Raw genomic sequence first — 17,154 nt, forward strand, 5'->3', positions numbered from 1 at the left:
GTAAAGAGTAAAGTTGCAACTCTTCCTACCTTCCTTCTATCCCTGGGTAGATTGACTTAAATTTGAGTGATCTAAATCACTGATTTGGTCTTGACTAGCCCTGTATTTTAAATTGTTTCTTCCCTTGATATAAAAGTACCGCAGATTCTGGCATATTAGGTGACTGGGCGTATAAGACGACACCCCCAAATTTGGGGGGTCGACTTATACGCCCAGTCTTATATGTGGCAGCTTCGCTAGGCAGTGGCAGTGGGTGGCGGGCTGCGTTCCGTGCCAGGAGGAAGCCACCCAGCGAAGCCGACTTAGCATCGCCGGGCAGCTTCCTCCCAGCGCAGAGCCCGCCACCCACTGCCGCTGCCCAGCAAACCCATACCCGGTGTATAAGACGACCGACTTTTTAGAGGATTTTCCAAGGTTAAAAAGTCGTCTTATACGCCAGAATCTACAATATCATTTATCACCAGATCTTCAACAGCACAGTCTTACACATGTCTATACAGAAGTTTATTAGTCTCTTTCTTTCTTTCTTTCTTTCTTTCTTTCTTTCTTTCTTTCTTTCTTTCTTAACCTTCAGAAATCAATTGCCCTAGCCATTATTTTGATAAAAATATGTCATCAATGGAAAAGGCCAAATTAGATGTGGTACAACTTCTGTCTTCCATGAAAGAATATCTAATCCAAGTAGTATCAAATCTTTTTCCTAAAGCATGCTATGTTTTTTTAAGGTTCTGTATTCAAAGACCGCACCATTTGTAAAAAAATATAAAGCCAATAGGTAGAATTCAGCCTTGCAGTATGATCAATGTTTCATCGGTGCAAGCACTTTAGTTTGTCAGATAGAACGATCCCCCTCTCCCCTGACCCATGTACTTTTCTGAGAGGGCGGGTTAACCCCATTTAACCAGCGGAGGTCCTTTTTCATAGCAATTTTATTGCTATGAAAAGAAATATATATATAAAATCCCAGATCCTCCACTGAATTGCAGCTAGATTTCTTCCTTTACTACAAAATATCACACTCCATAGGAATAGGCAATTAACCTACCCAATATTAATCTGATCTAATTTATAGTAAGGTCTGTTACTCTCATTAGCATGTTAGATGTAAGTAAAGTCTTCCCTCTCCTCAGATCCTAAGTGAGTTTCTTTTCTATCATAAAACTATAATTTACAAGTCAGCGGGACACTGTTGATACAAAGGATGAGCCAGTCAGTGGTCAGCAAAGCTTTTCATTCCAAAGACTTGCTCTTAAGCCATGGACAGCAAGGAGAAAACAGGGCAAATCATCTTTGCAGATTAACTTGTTTATAGAATTATTTGCAGAGAAATGAAATGATTCTGGAGAAAATTACATAACTGTAGTATCAATCGTGTGCAGAGCACTACAGAAAGATTGTTGAATTTAAAAGTAGAAATCTACCAAGAACTTCTGCCTAGTAACTAGAATAACATTTAAAATGGTGGCAGGGAGCCATACCTCCCAAAAAGACCTCAAAATGTGTAATCAGCTCCCCTGGCAGGAAGAACACACAAATAAATTTATACACTGGCAATAAAGATACTTGAGAATTGAACTTTTTGGCCTTAAAGCAAATAGCTATTCAGGCTAAGTTGTCCAGACCTTAAAAATCCAGCCAATGTATGTCATTTCTTTCAGAATAACTCAGCTCACAGGTTGGTTGCAAAGTGAAAATGTTGCTCTGAGTGACTTGACCAAAGAGAAAAATTAACGTGTTTAGCGCTGAAGGAAAAGGGCAGTAGAACCATTTCAGCAACCCACAATTAAGCAACAAGCAATGTAGAACCTATATCTGTTGCAAGGGGCAAGTGGTAAATGTCAGTTGACGAGTAAGTCTTCACAGTCTTACCTATCCAGAGCAATGGCAGGAAAGCTAAGGATGGTCACTGAGCAGAAGACTTTGTGCAAGAACTTTATGATCTTACAGAAGACCATGGTGTAGATCCACCAGCAGCAGTGTGGACTGGCACCGAGGACTATGTCAAAAGGCACACAGACTAGGCTGGCACAGATCCCAGAGCAGGCCATGTTCTTAATAAACCGGTTGGTTACCGACTTAAAAACTGACATCCTGCACGTTGACCACAAGACCATGAAGTTTCCTGGACGAAGGGAAACAAAATTTAACCATGAAAGATTCTCTCTCACGTAATAGGCACATACATATAAACACACGTATTTATACATTAAAATATTTGAGTAAGATTTGAGCATACAATTTATTCACTTATGCAAGCTCTTTCTTAAACGGTCATTGTTTCTAGCTTCCTTACCATTTTTTTTATTTTTAATGTAGTTTTAATTGTTCTTAACCACCTTGAGTGGGGCAAAAGCACTAACTAGAAGGGCAGGCTTTAATTTTTTTTTACATAAGTAAATGGATAAATTCAGATGCTCTGTAATCATCTTCCCACAGTTTCCATTTGCAATACGGAATGGTAGTTTCAGTTGCATGGACACCATGTGTCTAGTCCAGTGAAGTTTGGGACACAGGTCCACTACTCTTGCCATTGACAGCCATCCAGCTACAAGGCAAGAGTGAAGCTGGAGCTAACTATGGGATAGTTTATCACACCATATCAATATTGACTAATTAATGCATCTGTTAAGGGCATGGCCCTCAACAGTTGTAATTTCCAAGCATTTGGGGGCCTGAAAAATAGCTTGTTAAACTGAATTTATTTTGCTCATTGAATTCTAATGTACATGACCATGATAAATATCAGTATCAGTGCTATTTTTATACAAAATGAGGTGCCGGAACTCACCATGAACACCTCCCTTGTTCTCTTATAATGGCAATGGCGCCCACCTGAGAGGTGCTGGATCTGGGTTCTGGTGAGTTCTGGCTGAAAAAAGCTCTGTTCAGTATTAAAGGTGGGGCACAATGAGTCAGGAAGGCTGTCCAATGTTCAAGGTGCCTCAGAATTACTTTGGCTATTCAAATCTTTACTAGGATCTTCATCTGTGTGGGTGGGTATAGAAGTGGTTGGAATGGTGGCAGTAATTATCATCTCTGCGATATTGACACTATCAGATTTCACAGCATCTTAAAAACAAACACTACTTATTTTTCATAGCGCAGAAGGCTTACTATCAATTAGTCAAAACATATTTCAACACAAATAAACTGTGAAAGAAGCTATGGCTGAAAAGCAGTTTTAAATAACTGAACAATACTGGTTTTTTCTCCCTAGAGCCAATTCACACAGCCATAAACTGGTTTTTTTTCCCCTAGCACATGCAGCAGTATCTTTTGAGCTGAATGTAATGTGCACATGTTGAACTGATTGTTGATCACTTTCTGCGTACAACAAGAGTAAGCAGGAATCCTATGTGCACAATGGGAACGATGAATTGTAGTAGTAAATTCACACATATTAACTGCACAGAAAAGGTGTGCATTGCAAATATGTGAGAGGAGGTTGTGGGGTCATGATAGCTAGCCCTGACCCCAGTACACACAGTCCCATTGGCTGCATGTTCATATTGTGGCTCATACTGAAATAAGGCCAATTATGATCATCTGAACCACGTAGTTTTCTGCAGAGGACAGCCACTTTTGTGAGCTGTGGGCCCTCGGTTTTTTCATTATTAACATTTTGTTTCCATGAGATCCTAAGGGATGAAGTGTGGTTTAAAAGCATATTCAATCAATCTGTTGTGATGTTGTAAGCTTAACATTTTACTAAAAGATTTCCTCAAGTAACAATATCTTAATGACTATCTCTCCGATGCTATACAGTGGTACCTTGGGATGCAAACGGGATCCGTTCCGGAGCCCCGTTCGCATCCCAAACGGAATGTAAGAGACGACAGCGCATCTGCAAGTGCACGGGTCACATTTCGCCGCTTCTGCGCATGACATCATTTTGACCGTCTGCGCATGCGCGAGCGGCACAACCCAGAAGTAACGCGCTCCCAAACAAATATATATATACACATATCTATATATTAAGATGAAAATAATACTGAAATACAGATAACATATGAAATGTGAAAGGAAGTGTTGTGAGAGTGATGGAAGTCTATTACTATTATTATTTTGTAAAATAGTGTTTATTGTATAGAAATATTATACTTTTCTTTACTCTTTTACTGTACTTTGCATTTCTTCTTCTTTTTTTCTTTTTCTTTATATTATTCTTTATGTATGGCTTGGTAGCGATGAATTTACTTTTCAATAAAAATTATAAAATAAATAAATAATCTGAAATAGAGGGCTATGTGCTTCATCAAGGGAAGTTCTCAATTTTTTAATGTCGTTCTAATTTTTCTAAGGGTCACACTAGATGTTACTTCCACTGCATGGTTAGGAACCAAGCCAGGGTTTGTATATACAGTCATACAGTCATACCTCGGGTTGCGAACGTGATCCATGCGGGAGGCACGTTCACAACCCGCAATGTTCACAACCTGCAGTGCACAATTCGGCGCTTCTGCGCATGATGTCATTTTGCGCTTCTGTGCATGTGCGAGCGCCGAAACCCAGAAGTAACCAGTTCCAGTACTTCCGGGTTCAGTGCGGTTTGCAACCCGAAAACGCACAACCCGCAGCGTTCGTAACCCGAGGTATGACTGTACTGTTTATGGCTAGACTGGAGTGCTGGGTAGGGGTGGGGCAGTTAAACCTTCTGTCACCAGGTCAATTTCTACAAAAAATCCCCACCCCAAGACAATTAGCTTAGTGAAGGGGGAGTAACAATTGCCACCAATGGCATTTTCCACATGATTCTGGCTGAGGGTTAAACCTCATGTGCCTGTATGCTGGGGTCCTGACGAACATCTTTCTCCCTCCGCCCCGTTAAAATGTGCCTAGTATTAACTTTTAAAATCCCAATAAGCTTGCTAATTACACAATAAAATGACGTTGAGTGTAATCTAGAGGCAAAATTGGCATTTCCCCTCAATAACATCTCTGTTCCTGCCCAGATTCTGTTGCCAGTCAACTTAGAATAATGTCGACAATTAACAACTGGCACAGATCTTTTTTTGAAATACCCTGACTCAAAGTGCATTCAATAGGCTCCCCTCTGTGAACTTGGAAAGTTAATTTGTTTTGTACCAATCCTTACAAGAACACCCCAAAGAATGTTCCACATTCCAACTACTGAATTAGTAGAGGCTTATTAACATCCACTCCAACTTCTGCAAGGTTCCCCTTTTGCTGGCACACAGCACTGTGCTGTAACTCAACGGGGTTCTTGTTTACACTGATGTGGGTCGAGTTCAGCTTTCCTTTTGTCCTATGAGTCACATTAATCCAATATTCTTCCTCTATTTCTGACCCATAGTGGTACAATTTACTTGAGTATGTTTTTCCATCTCTTATGTGTACTGCAACTATATTATTTGTGACTTGTGATACTGAATCGCTGTCTCCTGAAATAATTGGATATGTTTACTGGTCCCTTTACCTTTTTCCCTTGTTCCACAGAGTTAAGATACAATGCGCTGTTAAGTTTATTCTATGACAGATATTATTCACTTAAAGCTGATTCATGTGTTTACATTTGAGTGATAATATCCTTGAATAGTGGTTTGGCCAGATCCTTTTCACGTGAGCAAGCAGTTCATACGTTTCCCTAAAAACTCTGAAAATTGTTACCATGTCAGATGGGTTTATTTGATGTGATCACTAATGATTTTCATTCTGGAATGTTGTTTCAGAGACATGCCTCTAAATGTAAAAATGAGATGCTGTAATCTCACAACTTTGCCATCTCAAATAGGCACACCAAATGTGCAAATGGAGTGATGAAGACACCATAACTTAGTTCACATGTCACACTAAGCCAACACATGGCTTAGAGCAAACACATGGGCTTTGGGATCTTAGATCACAGCTGATTCGCTTCACCCTGGTTATTTTGCTGCTGCATCAGGCTGAACCAAGCCATTGTTTGGAATACACTTTTGATCTGAACTCAGTTTAAATAGAGATTATTCACATCCTTTATAACTGCATAGCACAAATATCTTATTAAGTTTATGCCTTGCTTGTGCTGTTCTGTTTACAAGCTACACTCTCCACAATACTAATAAAGATTTGGAATTACTTGGTACCAATTAACAGCCTACTGGGTGAAATGTTCTTTTAAGCCAAGGCACCTGCATACAAATTTTCCACTTCATCACACAGGAGATGATTTATAAAGCAAAGAGTTTTTCTTATGAAATGACCTCTTATCTGCAAAGACCGCTATGCTAAAAAAAGGGGGGGGGCATTTGGGCAACATCCATCCAAAGTCAAGCACGTGCATTTCAATTGTAGATACATGCAGTCCAGTGTATATGTATCCATAGGATCATAGGAAGTTGCCCAATACCAAATTAGACCATTGGTCAGAGGCAGATTTAGGGCACCCCGACCGGTTCCACCACACTGGGAGCCGAGCCTAGGGGACACTGCACGGCAATGTTATTATTAAGTAGTGAATAAAGCAGATCGGAGGCGAGAGGCGTGCACCAAATTTTGGGCTCACACAGGGTGCCACTGACATTTGAAAGACCAACGTCCGCCCCTGCATTGGTTCATCCAGGTAAAAGATAAAGGTAAAGGACCCTGGATGGTTAACTCCAGTCAAAGGCAACTATGGGGTTGTGATGCTCATCTCACTTTCAGGCTGAAGGAGCTTTCCGGGTCATGTGGCCAGCATGACAGCTTTCCAGGTCATGTGGCCAGAATGACTTAACCGCTTCTGGCGCAACGGAACACTGTGATGGAAACCAGAGCGCACAGAAACGCTGTTTACCTTCCTGCCGCAGCGGTACCTATTCACTGTATCAACTTGCACAGGTGTGCTTTCGAACTGCTAGGCTGGCAGGATTTGAGACAGAGCAATGGGAGCTCACCACGTAGTGGGGATTCGAACCACTGACCTTCTAATCGGAAAGCCCAAGAGGCTCAGTGGTTTAGACCACAGCGCCACCTGTGTCCCTATTGGTTCATCTAGCTCAGTACTGTCTGCACTGAGTGGCAGTGGCTCTCCAGGAATTCAGGGAAGGGTCCCTCCCAGCCATACCTGGAGACACCAGGGATTGAACCTGGGACATTCTGCATGCAAACATGTGTTCTGCCTCTGAGCCATGGTACTTTGAATATGAGAAGTTGCCATATACGGAGTCATATCATTTTCCAGATAGCTCAGTGTTGTCTACACCAAATGACAATTCCTTCTCCAAGGTTTCAGGCAGGGGACCTTCCTAGCTCTACAGGCAGATGTCTGGGATTCAACAGAGACCTTCTGCATGCAAAACAGATGCTCTACCAGTAAACTACATCCCTCCCAGATAAGAATAACTGCAGTGTTAAGCATGGGTTTGCCTCTCCTGTTGAAAGAAATGGGAATTAAAGTGATTACGTTTGGCTGGATCAGGTCCATTCTGAATTGTCAAATCAAGCTCCTCCAATATTATTTCCTCTTTTTCTCCAAAACTGTCTAATTCTCACCCATTAGCATCAAGTTTTATTCTCTTTAGGAGCACAAACAAGACAGGCTGCTACTCACAGTTTCCATAGCAACAACTACTGCATGAAAGCAAAAATCATTTTCTTGGTCAGATCACAGACTTTGTGAGTCATTTATTTCTGTTTTACACCTAACTCAGCAAAGGAAAAAACTAGTGCCAATTCTGAAGAAAACTGACTTGTTTCCGACTGCCCCCCCCCGGCCCCCCCCAAATGTCACACTAATTGAACAGCAAAACAAAAGCTGTAAACTTTTGAAGAATATGTGATACCTTGTTTAAAAATATCCTGGCTAGTGTCCTTAAAATTGCTTGATTCAACCCCCCCCCCACACACTTATATGAAGGATTATTTAAACTTGAAATATCTAAGCATATTGCATTTGTGAGCTCAGCAGAAAGATATCAGACCTGTGTCAATTCTCTGATTTCATGCTGTTTTTGTAACAGAATTATTTTTGCAGTTCCTGAGAACAAAAATGGTTTCCAAAGGATGCTGTTGAATCAAAGAATACATACTGTGAGGTGAAAGACATGCTGAGCTACCATAAGCTGAACATGTGTCAGACATCAATGCACTTGGGGCGAGGGGGAGATAACTAAATGATATCTATCCTTAACGCTAAAATCCACAAAATGGAGAGGAAACCCATCGATTGTAAAATAAATGGGAGGAAATACACTGTATATAAATCTTCCTGAGAGTAATAATACAAAACAATTCAGTAAAAGAACATAATTTATTTTATTTTATGGCATTTATATCCCACTTTTCCTCCAAAGCCTTCGCTGCCGCCCGCCAGCATTTTAAAAACCCCAGGACCTCTTCTGAAGGCCGGCGGGGGGCAAAAGTCTTTGCTCCCCCCTGCCTGCCTTCCCGGGAGAGCGGAGAAACACAGCGCTGCGTTTCTGTGCTCTCCCGGGAAGGCAGGCAGGGGGGACAAAGACTTTTGCCCCCCGCCAGCCTTCAGAAGAGGGACCTCTTCTGAAGGCTGGCGGGGGGCAAAAGTCTTTGTCCCCCCTGTCTGCCTTCCCGGTGGCTTTTAAATCGCCCCGGGACAGCAGAGAATTCCTCCGCTGTTCCGGGGCGATTTTAAAGTGCTCCCGGACGGCTTTTGAAGGCAGGGGCCGAAAGACTTTGCTCCCCCCCCCCCCCCCGCCTGCCTTCAAAAGCCATCCGGGATAGCGGGAAGCGCTTCCCTGCTATCCCGGACTGCTTTTAAAATGCTGGCGGTGGGGAGCAAAGCCTTTCGGCCCCCACCGGCCTTTCTGGACCTCTTCTGAAGGCCAGAGGGGGGGGAAAGGCTTTGCTCCCCACCGCTAGCATTTAAAAGAGGTCCCCGGAGATTTCCCTATGGGCTTTCTTCTTGCGAAGCAAGCCCATAGGGAAATTCATTTTGCGAAGCGCCTCCAAAACGGAAAACCCTTTCGTCTAGCGGGTTTTTCGTCTTGCGAGGCGTTCGTCTTGCGGGGCACCACTGTAACCCAAAATTTACAAATTAGAAAAAAACTATTGTCCTTTCTATTTGAAACTATATCAATGTAAGATGATAGCACTATACAGGAAGAATATAGTTTTTATAAGAGCAGCTTCAAGACTCCTTAAGAAATGTTGGCAGAACTGAATTCACAGTCACTTCTGCATTCTTCATAATATTTGAAGGGGTGACTTAGACATCTCCTTCTGAGGAAGATGTTCTGTTTCAGACATCAGACAGAAATGCTGCAAGACAAATGTAGTTGCGTGTCGAGGACCCCCCCCCCCAGGACATCCCCCAAAAAAGATACAGTTCACACAATTTTTGTTTTGGTTTTTTGGCATAATTTTGGCCACAACTTTATTGATTACAGCATGTGAGTGGTTGCTTAGGCATTGGTTAGTGACTATCTGTTCCGGCTTAGAGGTAGGAACATAACTGACAACCGCAGGCCTGCCAAAGTCAGTAAGGGTAAACATTTTTTGGGAGAGAACAGAGGTGGGTGCCAGGCTCTCCCCTCTCCCCAAATGCTCCCAGGGGCTCTTGCGTGGCCCTAGCCCCTTGCCAGGGGTTTGGACAAGAGCATGGCAAACCCCTGGATTCCTTTAATGGAATACCCTTGCAGCAGCATCATTGGAGGGACCGGCACAGTCAACCACATCCCCTCCACCAACCAAAATTAACCAATGCCTAACCGCAACCTTACAAGTTGTGACCATTTGCTACGCAGTAGGTAAAAACCAAATGGCGCAGCTAATCAGCCAAATGGTAAAATTCCTACCAGGCCCCTGGTAGACGTTCCCATGACAGGCATAGCAAGGTCAGCACGAACAACCCTAAATATAGGGAGGGTGGGCGGGTGATCCGATGTGCGCAGGGAAAAGAGGAAGCTCAACGCTGCGTGCAGGGAATAAATAGCACCCCAAACAGTCAATCAACTTTGCAACCTTAAATTCTCCCCAGCGACAATTGGAGGTGCCCTATCAGATTCGTGGCCATCCATACTAACCTGCCCAGCAACAGGGGATGTCATGGTTGCCCCCGCCACAACACATGCTCTCCATGAAGGAGAACCCGCTTTGTGATACAAGCTGTTGAATCTTCCTTTAATGTCCAAAGCGGCTCGCAGGTATTAATGAAAGAATGAGAGACATAAAAAATGTTCAAGGGGGAGGCAGGGGAGACTCAAATCCGTAGCTCAAGAGGCAAAAATTTCTGAAGTACTGGGGAAAGTCATAAGAAAACACCTTTTTTTGCAATGTAGAGGTGATTTTTCATCAAAATAACGATAGAGGAAGGCTTAATGAACCCCTTCCCATGTGCTGTGTCCCCATAAAAATTATCCCACCACCTGTAATTAAATAAAGAAAAACCGAGGAGCTGATTGCAAGTGATGAAACTGGTATTATTGTGTAGGTATAGGCACCTAGGCACAGAGATGCTGTCCAGATTCTGTGGAAGCAACTAACCATAGCACTGTTTGTGTGGCAGCATGATTCATAATGTGACACCACTGGGGGGCTTCCCAGGGGGCCTCAAGGGCATTAGCTGCTATTTGGAACCTCTCCCCCAAAATTCAACAGAGCTTTTCTGTAGGCGCTGCTCCTTGTACATTTTCACAGCATAATATACTCTTCTGAGAAACTGCTTGTTGCAGTAGATTGCTCCAGAACTACATAATCACTAATTTACTAGTGTGGCAATCATCTTGGCTGTGAGTCTTGGAACACCTGCTCCCTGCCTTGAATGCGTTTTTCCCCACCTGGCCTGGGAGGGGATGGCCCTGACTGACTCCAGCTACAAAATCTGAGGCTGCTGAAGAGGCCAGAGACCATCTTGGTTGTTTCTTCATGCAGACACAGGACTTCAAGCCTGAGCTTCCACAGCCACCACAAACCACGATTAACAGGATTAGCAGCAGGAACAGCAGATTATGTTCTATGCATATTATATTTTATTCTCCTGCTAATTGTACTGTTTTAAATGTGCATTCTATATTTGACTTCCTTTAGTGTTTTTTCTGAAGATACATAATTTTTTGGTTAACTTTGCTGCGGTGAATGTGCATTCTGCACTTGACCTCCTTTGTAATGTTTTATTTTGAAATCTTTAAGATAACATTTTAGTTTCCTGTTCATTGTCTTGCTTTGAATGCATACTTTGTTTTTGACTTTCTTCTCTAATACCTTATTCTGCATTGTTTTAATGTAGGCTGTAAACCGATACGAGATTTCACACACCCCCTCCGAAAAATATGAAGCAGTATAGAAATGAAGAAAAAAGAAAAAAGAAAGAAAAGAATGAGACAAGTCAATTGTTTCTGTTTTTCCATTTGCACTTTTGTTCGAGAACTGTGGGCGTTGAATAAATAAATAAAGAAATAGATAAAGAAAGAAAGAATGAAAACACAGAGCACTGCTTGGAGGTGCTATTTCTTCCTCTGAGTTAATGCAGTTATTTTTCATTAGCAATGCAGCATATACTTTGGAAGTGCCCAGAAGCTGTATATTACATTACTGCTATCAAATGCTACAGGTTATTCTAAGCCAAGCAGTGCAGCTACCATCCCATACCTGCAGCCTACAGTACAGGAACAGTTTGATCATTTGATAATCTCATTGTACAGATTGGCCTTCATGTAATGTGTACGAACAATATATTATCTAATAACTATGTAATTACATATCAGGAGAATTGATACTGACACAAGCAAAAATTTCACTGGTGCAAATAATCAAAGATAGCTAGCTGAAAGTAAATGTTTAATTAGGAAATGAGATAGTAAGAGCTTTGCAAATTAATCCAATTAGACAAATCATATACTAAGTCCATTTTCACATGAGACCTAAAATGCACATATGAGTGTCTCTTGTGTGCTGGAGAAACCAAAAGCTAACTTGCAATCACTTTGTTCTGGAAGGAGAGTGTTGCATGGGATTAACTTTAATTAAACTTGCTTGTGTTTCAATTGCTTTCTGCTCTAGTTGTTTGATCTGCTGGATTTGAGAGGGCTGCTTCCTCTGAATTGCTGTGCAGCAAAAAAACAATATGATCACTGTTAATAGTCATACAGCATATTGAATGATGTTACTGCAATAGTTACTGAAAAGTCCAAGAAATGATTACGGAAAGTATACTATGTTGATTATTACAGCATATCTTTGATTGACTAAGTGTCTGAGAGTAAAAGCGTGTATTTTTGTTATTGAGCCTCCAGCAGATAATTTTCTGCCTACAAATATCTGAAGATCTACTGTCTTATAGCTGACATTTATTAGTCTTTATGGCAGCTTCCACCAACCTGGTACCCTCCAGATGTTATGGACCACATATTGTTATTACATTTGTGTACTTCCCTTCATCCGAAGATCAAAGGGCAATTCACAACATAGAACTACATGAGAACACAAAATACATAATAAAAGAAACAAACAAAAAATAATCCCCCTCACACCAACTCATTTAAGAGGCCATATAATGGTCAATCAGTCAAATGCCTGGTTGTAAAGAAACATTTTTGCCTGGCACCTAAATACAGGTAATGAAAGTGCCAGGCGAGTCTTCCTGTGGCCTTCCTATAGCTAATGGGAACTGTAGTCTGAAATATCCAGAAGGCATCAGGTTGCTGAAGTCTGCTTTAAGGCAGCAGACTAATCATGGCTATTCCACTGGAAATACTTGGAAAGAGCTTCAGTTAAAAAGAAATGACCTTTTCATTTTTAGCCTTTTTGTAAATATAGAGATGTCAGACTCATGCACTGTACGCATCAGATTCCAAGTTCAGTCCTCAGCACCCTCAATTAAGAGGATCTCAGGCAGTAAGACTGGGAAATGACCTCAGGGCGCCCCTCAGAACTTTGGGACTACAACTCCCATTACCTCCAACCAGCAACCTGTGCCTTAGGACTATGCACTTGTTTAGGAAAGGTTGTAAAGTCAATGCCCAACATATGCAAGCACCAATGAACACCAACACAAGGTGAGAGAGGGCTGACAAGTGTGACTCTGTTACTGCACCATGCACTCACTTGACAAGATTTATCTAAATCTGAATATAGGCATGGCACATTAATATCTTTAGCACCCCCACTGAGTTGAATTATGTTCGAATTTTTAATACTGAGCTTGAGCACCTCCCCTAATCCTTATACAACCAAAATGCCCTCTTTAAAAAACATCAACAACAGAACAAAGGGGATTTTTGTGTCAGATTATTTCTTCCCATTCTGTGTAATCAAATACCCAAGTCTTATCAACTTCTTTTTACTGTATACAGGACTTGACTTTTCCAGATTTCCCTCCTATAAGGAGGCATGTTTTAATTGACTGATGCCAATTAAAATCATTCCAGTTTCTTCTGGCACACAAGATTTCAGTGCCTGTGTTCCACTTGGCTTATTAAAAACTGGTGTGAAAAGCGACACACAGGCTTCACCTACAAAACTGGTATCACTGCTGATTACTTCACATAAAAGCATTGCCATTAAAAACAGCCTGCAGATAACAGAACCTGTTAGCGAAATATGTATGCATGTATATCAAGATGAAATCTATTTCAGAGTAAGTTTTGTTTATTTTTCTCCTTTTCACTCTTTACTTTGTTATCTTATTCAAGATGACGAGATACCTTTCATTTAGTTCATGTTGCTAGGAAACAGAACATCATGTTGGAGAACAAATGCCAACAACAGAATCAAATAATTTCCCCCCTCCTGCCCCTATGCACACCTACACACCTGCCCAGAGTTTGCATTACTTCCCAATATTTCTTCTTATCATAAACAAGAGCACATAGATTAAAGCAGGAAAAGACAATGGCCCCAATTCAGTGAACAGTGATCTGTGCATGGTTTTGGCATATGGCTTACTTATGCTGCACTGCACATAAAGGACTACTGCTGTGTGGCCCAGAGTCAGACATCCATGAACACAGCAGCATGAACACACCTAATATAGTACTTGGGGTGCCATTCATGTCAGGAGCAACTGCCCTTAGATGCAAACTGGGGCCCAGTAGGCTTGGAGTGTCTCCTTGCCAATTAGGTTTTGCTGCAGCAGTGTAGCGATGAGCAGCTACAGGGTTTTGCATGGAATGTACTAACATCCAAAGAGATTTTAGCATATTCATTTGGACCACAGAATTCTAGCATGGATATCAGTGTGAGGTGTGTTGAAGCCATAGAATTCTGCAAAAGAAAATAGAGGTAGAAGACTGGATTTCTCACAGTGAAATGCTAAGCATTTACACTCAGAAGTAAATTTGTCTAAATTCAGTGGAACTTACTATTGAGCCTCTTATTATTGTGTTAATGACTGCAGCCTTAAGAACCAAAATCAGATCTACCCCCTTACCCCAATACCCAAGTACAGAAATTTGGTACACATCATAAAGAATATGTGCATGTTTTCTAATTCATTCAAGATGTTATCTCCAGGAAATATTAGCTCTGTCCGTCTCCCCTACGCGTCCTGTCCACAGACATAATTGATTTGATTTGCACTTTAAATGTCTGAATTATATGAACTGGGAAGTTGAATTTCCATGGCTAAGATACATAATTTCTTAGCAATGTTTCATATTTCATCAGACACCGTTAAGCAATAACCACACAGCAAAAGTCAACAACAGCCCCAATCACAATGTCAAAACTATTGTGTGGCAGTGGAAGGAAGGAGGAAACAAAGGGACATCCACTATGTGTTTTAAAACTGGAAACCACAAAAGGAAATTGGTTTCAGAAGCGTAGAACTCCATGCAAAGTCAAATCAGCCTGAACAGATTGCTTCATTGCCCATTGGTAGAGATAATGGAGAAAAGGCAGTGAAGCACAAAACAGGTAACATAGTTGAACTCATTGTCTCTAATACTGCTATGGGCCAAGTGGAACAGATTGTATAACTGAGGGCATCAGGTGGGATCTGCATGGGGATGTGGCCAAAAAAAGGTCTTTCCATGGCACGTGGTCCATGAACCTACTGTAATGTCTGCGAATATGCAGCTGCCCACTTATTAAGCCACGAGTCTTGACATGCCTCAATCTCCCAGCTGTTCCTGGGAATGCGGATTGGAGACAGAGAAATTCTCAAAGTGACGGAGCAAGTTGTTTTGCAAGTATTTGCAAACGTCATTGCAGAAACAGAGAAAGGCTTGCCACAGGGAAGCCACTTTAGCAGCGCCCCTGCAGCAAATGAAATATGCTCCATGCTGAGACACAAATCACCCCCAAAGCAAGCGTATATTTAGCAATCGTCCTGATTTGTTTTCACAAAATGTGCACGGAGGATAGATGACATCACCATCAAGTGGTGGTTATCCTGCACTTTCCACTATAGTTTTCTGCTACTTTTCCTGCCACAGAAGGTTGGGGGGGCGGGTGATACAAGAGCACTCTTTAGTTATTTGCTATATTCTGCACTATCTCAGCAGCTGAGCATCTGCTTTACAAGCCAAAGGTCTCAGATTCAATCCATAGCATCACTAGGTAGGAAGAGACTCTGTCTAAACATCTGGAAAGCTACTGCCAGTCAGCATGGACAATACTGAGCTAAATGGACTCAGTATAAGGCAGCTTCCTATGTTCCTAAATGTCCACCAATATATGAGACAGTTTGCAAATATCTCATAGCAAATTTCCACCCATAAACCAGTTTTGGCAAGCTTCAGAGCGGATTATTCACATCAATAATTCATGCCAGCATTTGATATCCTTCTAAACAGTGCAGTTTATTATGGCAAAAATGATTCATATGGGCAGCTAATACAAATCCAATTTGCTTTTATCTATATAGTCCTGTTCCCAAATGGGACAAACAATGCCCTATGTGGCAGATTTCTTTTGAGGATAAATGAGGAAGTTGAATATTGTTCTATGCCATCAGTCTGATTTCCATGAAGAGAAATTAAATTAAATGTATTTGGAAAATCATAATAGGCAATGCTTTCAGACACAGTGAGATCAATCAATAATCTTTACAATTCTCAATGATGCTTTTTTGATGCTCTGTTTTGAGAAAGCACTCTGCTATCATTTAGATCTCCCTATTGACTACTAAAATGTGGTATTCGTGACTGCTGCCTGCCATACATTGTCTCTGCAACGATCCTGTATTACACTGTGGTTAAGACTCATTACACATAATTTGCTGCATGCAAAAGGCACAGAAAAAACAAACAAAATGTCCTAAAGGTTAAAGCAGTAGTTTTCAACCAGTGTGCCATCGCACCATGGGGTGCCTTGAATGATGGTCAGGGGTGCCGCAGGCGACACTGGCCTCCATTCCTCTTTCCGTCCCTCCCTCCTCTGATACCCTTTCATGTCTCTGCCTCCCAAAGGCTTGCATGGCTGTTTGTTGCAGCAGCCCTGGCTACAAGCTCCTCAGGCGAATGGTGCCTCTGGGGCCGGCCAGGGCTGCTGGTTGCCAGGAGCTGAGGCAGCCTCAGAGTAAGCAAGCAAGTGCGTGAGGAAGCCCAGCCAGCCAGTCGGCCAGCCTTTGCTGTTGGGAATGGACAGATAAGTGGGAGGCCAGGCAGAAAGACGCTGCATTGGCCTTTCTTGTGCTTTCTGTGTGTAAGGCCTGCCTAGGAGCTGAGTGCCCAGTGCTGAAGGAGAGCCTTTCTGCCATGCAGGCCCAGTAGCACTCGCTGCTGCTAACCAACGTAAGGCGCTAGCCTCACATTCACCTTTGGCCAGTCTCTGTTGGGTAACTAAGGCTGGGAGCTTCCTCTTCCCAGGCTCCAGGCATGAGGAGGCATCTCTCTTTGGGGCAGGGAAGACAGCTCAGTCACCAGTGGTGGCGGCGGCAGTGGCTGCCCAGAGGACTCACAAGGAGAGGGGAGAGGAGAGGAGGCTGAGGGAAAACTCCACAAGGGAGGGTGTTTGAAAAGGGGTGGGAGGCTGCCGGCTCTGCAGGCAAGGGGTGATATAACTGGGCTCCTGAGCCCCACAGAGGTTCCACAGAAAGACTGTAGTTGGTCAAGGGAGCCGTGGACTCAAAAAGGTTGAAAACCTCTGGGTTAAATTACAACGTTAGAGGGTCAGCACGCCATGCCATTTGAAGGAGATTAGTATTTTGCAATATTTTCTACATTTTGCATAGCCTAGTAAGGCTGGACAGTTGCCCAGAGCAGTCCTTGGAAGTTTGATGGGTTGACTGATCTGAGTCCCTGACCTGGCACAATCTGCAAT

The 17,154-nt window shown here is 42.3% G+C and overlaps 1 protein-coding gene across 1 annotated transcript in view; it reads right to left on the reverse strand.

Moving 5' to 3' along the window:
• The window catches only part of GPR176 (G protein-coupled receptor 176), a 30,316-nt gene that overhangs the window by 3,173 nt on the left and 9,989 nt on the right, over positions 1 to 17,154 (reverse strand). Inside the window, exon 2 of the mRNA XM_083744778.1 lies at positions 1,870 to 2,122. Coding sequence (XP_083600904.1) covers positions 1,870 to 2,122 — 253 coding nt within the window. The remainder of the gene's footprint in view (positions 1 to 1,869; positions 2,123 to 17,154) is intronic.

This window comes from Podarcis gaigeae (assembly GCF_964106915.1).
Source record: "Podarcis gaigeae genome assembly, chromosome: 1".
NCBI lineage: Eukaryota > Metazoa > Chordata > Lepidosauria > Squamata > Lacertidae > Podarcis > Podarcis gaigeae.